This window comes from Bombus terrestris, chromosome 7 (assembly GCF_910591885.1).
Source record: "Bombus terrestris chromosome 7, iyBomTerr1.2, whole genome shotgun sequence".
NCBI lineage: Eukaryota > Metazoa > Arthropoda > Insecta > Hymenoptera > Apidae > Bombus > Bombus terrestris.
This window is the reverse complement of record NC_063275.1, coordinates 7,568,518-7,574,513: the sequence shown is the minus strand read 5'-3', so window position 1 is coordinate 7,574,513 and position 5,996 is coordinate 7,568,518. Positions and strand designations below refer to the sequence as shown.

General features: G+C 39.3%; 1 protein-coding gene across 1 annotated transcript; it reads left to right on the top strand.

The window, feature by feature from the left end:
- The first annotated feature begins 1,354 nt into the window (after positions 1-1,354).
- Positions 1,355-2,638, top strand: LOC125385516 (aminopeptidase N-like). Its single transcript, XM_048407886.1, has 2 exons — positions 1,355-1,702; positions 2,191-2,638. The coding sequence occupies exons 1-2, from the start codon at positions 1,438-1,440 to the stop codon at positions 2,484-2,486; spliced, it is 561 nt and encodes a 186-aa protein (XP_048263843.1). The 5' UTR covers positions 1,355-1,437; the 3' UTR covers positions 2,487-2,638.
- Positions 2,639-5,996: the final 3,358 nt, after the last annotated feature.

The window sequence follows — 5,996 nt, the reverse complement described above, 5'->3', positions numbered from 1 at the left end:
TATTTTCTCTTTGATTTTGTCGAATTTAATAGGGTCAACGCCTGTGGGGTTTCGCGAAAAGAAATCTACGTGAGCCATTCGCTTGCCCTTCCGATACACAATGTCGAAGGTAAACGTTTGTAAGTAAGCCCACCACCTGTGTACCCTGTCATTCAAATGTACATTACTACTAGACGCCTTTAAGGAGTTGCAATCCGTGACAACAAGAAATTCCCGTCCATGCAGGTAGTGGCGGAAATGTTTCGAGTTCATAGGAGTGATATCTGGATTCCGCGGGGCTGGTTCTTTTACTATAGTACTCCACTACTCGATTTTTACCTTCCACCTTGTGTATCGATATAACCCAAACCCTTCGGAACTAGCGTCGGTATGTAATTCTATCGGGTAATTGCGGTCAAATAGATATACATATTTACAAACCTATCATTTCTTATTATACATAATATTTTGTACAGATCGTAAATCATGGGATAATTCAGGGATCGATTCTGTAGTCTAAAAATCGAGTTTTTTGTTATTGTTAAGTAATTAGATAAAATACAAAAATAAACAACAATTAATATCCGTCAATAACAATAAATAACAATAATTATATGAATGAGAAATAACAAGTTTTGTACAATGTTTACCTAAAAATCGAGAATCGATTTTCAACGTCCTGAGCTACCGATCTTTCTTCTTCAGTCTTTAAAATTTTAAATAACTATTATGTAACCTTGTCTGTCTCTAATGTAACTCCCTGTCCGTCCGTTTGGGAAAATGCGTGCCTCTCAAAAATGGTTGTCCGTAAAACAAAAGAAGATCGCTCTGTCGTGAAACAAAGCCTGTCGTGCTACCCGTAAAACAAAGGGAATCCCTATCCCATATGAACTCTAGGGAGTTTACACGTATATTTAGCATTTTCCGCAAGTCTTCCGCTACTGCTCCTCTTTTGGTACCTTTTTCGAGATTAAACTATACAATTACAACCCTGACTTAGGTATAGAAATGAAAAACCTGGATATATGTATCCAGAAGAAGCGCAAGTATTTGCTACGCTCAATGAGATTAATAAAAAAAAATGATTTAATAATATTTAAACACAATAGGTAATTTACGCTATGAACTGAAAGAATACGACAACAATTTTTAGAGTATTGTTCAATTACTCATAAAAAATAAGATTTTGACTCTACAGTCAGACTCTACAATAAGACTGTGACTCTACAGTCATATACACTTCCCAAATAAAAATTAAATATTTGTAAACATTTTTCATTTAAAAGTTATTTACATATGTTTGTTATTGGTTTTTCAAGTTTTTGTCTTTTGTTTTGCCGACAAATCATATTAACGAGAGATAATTTTTGCAGTGCAGAGAATGTTGCAAATTCGACGAATCTTTTCGAGCATCTTGGAAAGAATAAAAAATGGGATGGAGCTTCGTTCGGGAAAATCATGGACGGATGGGTGAACAACGCAGGATATCCGGTTGTGAATGTGAAGCGAAACCATGACGATGAACTGCAGTTAAGTCAAGAACGATTTTCATTTTATGAAACTAAAAATGACGCAAACTGGTGGGTGCCTATAACTTACGTCAAGCCGTCTAGCATGGACTTTAATAATACATCTCCAATTATGTGGTTAAAACCAGGCCGTAATGAAACGATAAAGTTTAATAAGACAGAGAGGTGGATTATTGTGAATACGCAGCAAGCAGGTGTGTAATATTGGCTATATTTAAAAATGTCTAGTATAGTAGAATATGATTATCATCATCAATTAATGGGAGATTTTGGGGTGATTCCTTGTAAGATTAAAATATAACAATGAAATCAATACATTTTCATTGTAGGGTTTTGATCCTAATATATCCTTTGATCCTATATTAATATTTTAATATATAAATCAGACAATTACTACATATTCTTAATTTATAATTGTGTTATCTGAAAAATCAACAATTTTTAATGGTTTAACTATTTTGTAAAAGATTTCAAATATTTATTATACTGTAAAAGTATATCTTAACTTTATAAAAATATGTCTATGTATTATATTAATAGTTAACTAAATTTTTTAAAAAGCGTGTAAGATAATTAAGCCAACCGTTATTATAAATATATCTGAATTGGTCTAATCTTTTGCAAAATGAATAACACACACATACTTTCATTTTTTAATTATTAGTTGCTCGGATTGTTCTAGGTTATTATCGCGTGAATTATGAGCCAGAAATGTGGAAACTGTTGTCGATGCATCTAGATTCGGATAACTACAAGAATATCCACGTCGTAAACCGTGCTCAGTTAATCGATGATGCCTTAAACATGGCTCGTACTAACCGATTGAACTATACGGTTGCATTGACACTCACACTTTACCTTGAGAGAGAAACAGATTACGTGCCTTGGCGTACGACTTTCAACAATATGCAATTCTTGCACAACATGTTACGTACTTCCGTGCAATATAATAATTTCATGGTATACATATATTTATAACATGATATGACTTAAAGAAGCTAAATATTTTAATTCATAATTTTTGATATATTTTATTCATTTTGATAATTATATAGTCGAATTGGTAATATAAGTCGAGCACGTATGAACTATTTTCCTATAATAGTTATATTAATAACGGCTATTCTATTGGTGATAGAGAAATTGTTTTTAATTATTTCTAATTTATAGAATTTTTAACTTAGTATATTTTAAGAATTAAGTTTTTAATTGACTAAACAATATAGTAGTCATATATCATTATACACACGATGAAAAATGGCTATAAGCGATCTTTTCTAATGTAATTTTTATCCAATCATTCTATGATAAGCAGCCTCCGAATATTTATGCAAATTCATATTTTTATGAACACAACTAAAGGATTAAGACCCAGACAGAAATTTAATTTACCTATTAAATACTAAACTGTACTTTGGATATTTTATAGATTTTTACATATCATGTTCATTCATAATATTTACTGTCTTGCACATTTTCTATTTTAAAACAGACAATAGACAATTTCACACAAAAGGTAGTAGGCAGAAAAAATTTGCTATTTGTTATTTGTTATTTTATTTCCTCCTCACTATCACTTTGCAGCACTATTACTTTGGAGCACTTTTTCACTATTCACTTATACCTGGAGAGGACGACCGTCTAGACACGTCCGTCCTCCTCGGCTGTCCGAGCAGGAGTCGATGCTTAAGCTGATCCACAATATTTGCGTCAGTTCGCTGTCGCGTGCCGAAGCGTGCAGACGTGTCTCTAGTGCCCAGTGAAGTTCGAAAGCAACACGTGTTACCCAACCGTCGAAAGTGAACACAACGTGCTCCTATCTTCCCAAGTGTTTCCTATCCGCCAGAGAGAAGAAAAGCCTACGCAACTATCCCCAACCCGATCCCTGCCGCATAGCCGCACTACTAGTTATTCATATTGAAATAGCTAGCTCGATGATGGCCCAACAATCACGACCAGGCTCGCCTGTGCAAACCCACCACTACCCCGCGCTACTCCCCCCGTGGCAGAAGCTCAGCAGATCCCCTCGTGCCAACGACGCCAATAAGGCGAAAAAACGCAAAACCGAACCAGCAGACATAATCTCGAACGAACAGCCATCAATGCAAATCAACACCCACAACAGGTTCGCAATCTTGGAATCCACCAACGACGCCATGGAAACCGCAGGCTCGCCACCTAACCACCACACACAGCGACGCCCCCCTCCCCCACCAATATTTATTAATGATGTCATAGACATCCAGACAATGACCAAGTCCTTAGAGAGAGATATCTCCAAGGAGGACTATAACCTGAAAATAACCAACAATCAAGTAAAAATCCTGCCGACGAACCCAGAAGCTTACAGGAAGCTCACCAAGACACTCAGGGCCCTGAATGCCAACTTCCACACCTACCAACTCAAGGAAGAAAGACCTTTTCGGGTGGTGCTACGAAACATCCACCACTCCGCAGACATCGACGAACTAAAAATAGAACTATCGAAACTCGGCCACGAAGTAACAAATGTCAGCAACATAAGGCATAGAGTCACAAAAGACCCGCTATCCCTATTTTTCATCGACTTAAAACAGAAACCAAACAACAAGGAAATCTACAATATCAGTCGCGTATTGAACGCCATCGTTAAATTCGAACCACCGCAAACCAAAAAGGAGATAGTCCAATGCAAAAGGTGCCAAAGATACGGGCACACGCAGAAATACCTCAACCATACCTTCCGCTGCGTCAAATGTGCAGGTACACACCCCACCGACCAGTGCAGGAAATCACCGGAAACCCCAGCGAAGTGCATCCACTGTCAAGGTGACCATCCTGCCAACTACAAAGGCTGCTCAGCCTACAAAAGTCTGTACTCAAGCAAATACCCCAAACTTAGAACAAAAGAGGAAAATCACCAAACACCCAGCTCGCCGAAATCCACAGTTATCCCAATCCCCCCAATCAATCAAACACCCAGCCCTATCAAACACACCACTCCCTCAAACTCCTATGCCCAAGCGGTACAAGGCACTCAAAATACACCAAATAGCCACAGGGATCCTCCCCAAAATAGTGCCCCCACCTCACCTAACACAGACAACGTCTCTAGACTAGAAAAGCTAATAGAGAAACAATCAGAGCAAATAAACAATTTGCTATCGCTATTAACATTCATCATGGACAAATTAATACGCCCAGACACAAAATAAAACCAAGACGCATAGCTCTCTGGAATGCCAATGGTCTAGCGCAACGCAAACTTGAGCTAGAACTCTTCCTAAAACACCAGCTAATTGACATAATGCTCATATCTGAAACCCACTTCACCGACAAAAACTACCTGAACATAAACGGATACAAGTTCTACCATACCCAACACCCCAGCGGAAAGGCCCACGGCGGCACCGGAATCATAATCAAAGCAAACATCAAACACTACGAACTTCCACCATTCCAGAAAGACTACCTCCAAGCAACAAACGTAGCAATAGAAGACTATCATGGTACAATCACCACCTCAGCTGTATACTGCCCTCCCAGACACTCCATCGCCAAAGAAGACTTCGACCACTTCCTGGACACCCTGGGCAACAGATGCATAGCCGGAGGAGACTACAACGCTAAACACACCCAATGGGGTAGCAGACTGGTTACAGTAAGAGGCAAAAACCTCCTCAACAGCATAATATCCAACAACCTCAACTACCTTACCACATACGAACCCACACACTGGCCCACCGACACAAACAAAATACCCGATCTCCTTGATTTCTTCATAACTAAAAATATCTCGCCAAGACACGTCCAAATCAATTCCTCGGCTGATCTCTCCTCTGATCATTCCCCCGTGATAGTAACCGTCAGTTCAACTATCATCGAGAATACACCTAATGGCTCCATTCATAACAAACACACCAACTGGCAGCTCTTTAGAGAAGTCTTTACCCACACAACTTCAGCCTCAACCTCACTAAAAACCAATGACGAAATCGAAGCAGCCACGGAATACCTAAATGAGAGCATAATAAACGCTATCCGCGTCTCCACACCGGCAAAAACGTCCATCAGCAATCACGAATACCCCCAGTACATACTAAAAAAAATAGCAGAAAAACGTAGACTAAGAAGGATATGGCAGACCCATAGAACACCGGAGGACAAACGCAAACTAAACAACGCAACTAGAAAACTATCCAAAACCATAAAGAACTACAATAATGACCGTTTTCACAAATATCTCGCCAGCCTGTCCCCCACAGCCGACTCAAACTACTCACTATGGAAAGCCTCCAGGAAACTCACGCGCCCCCCACAAATAATACCTCCAATCCGCCGCCCGCAGGGTGGATGGGCGCGTAGCCCTATAGAAAAAGCCAACCTATTTGCCAAACACTTGACTGAAGTATTCCAACCCCATTCCTCCATAGCCGCAGCGGACGTCACCGAATACCTGCACACTCCCTTCCAAATGTCCCCTCCTATCCAACCCTTCACTTCTGCAGA

Excerpts from the sequence above, each read along its gene's own strand:
- LOC125385516 (XM_048407886.1), top strand. The coding sequence starts at position 1,438 with ATGGACGGATGGGTGAACAACGCAGGATATCCGGTTGTGAATGTGAAG. Across the intron at positions 1,703-2,190 it reads TGTGAATACGCAGCAAGCAG|GTTATTATCGCGTGAATTAT; the intron begins GTGTGTAATATT and ends GGATTGTTCTAG.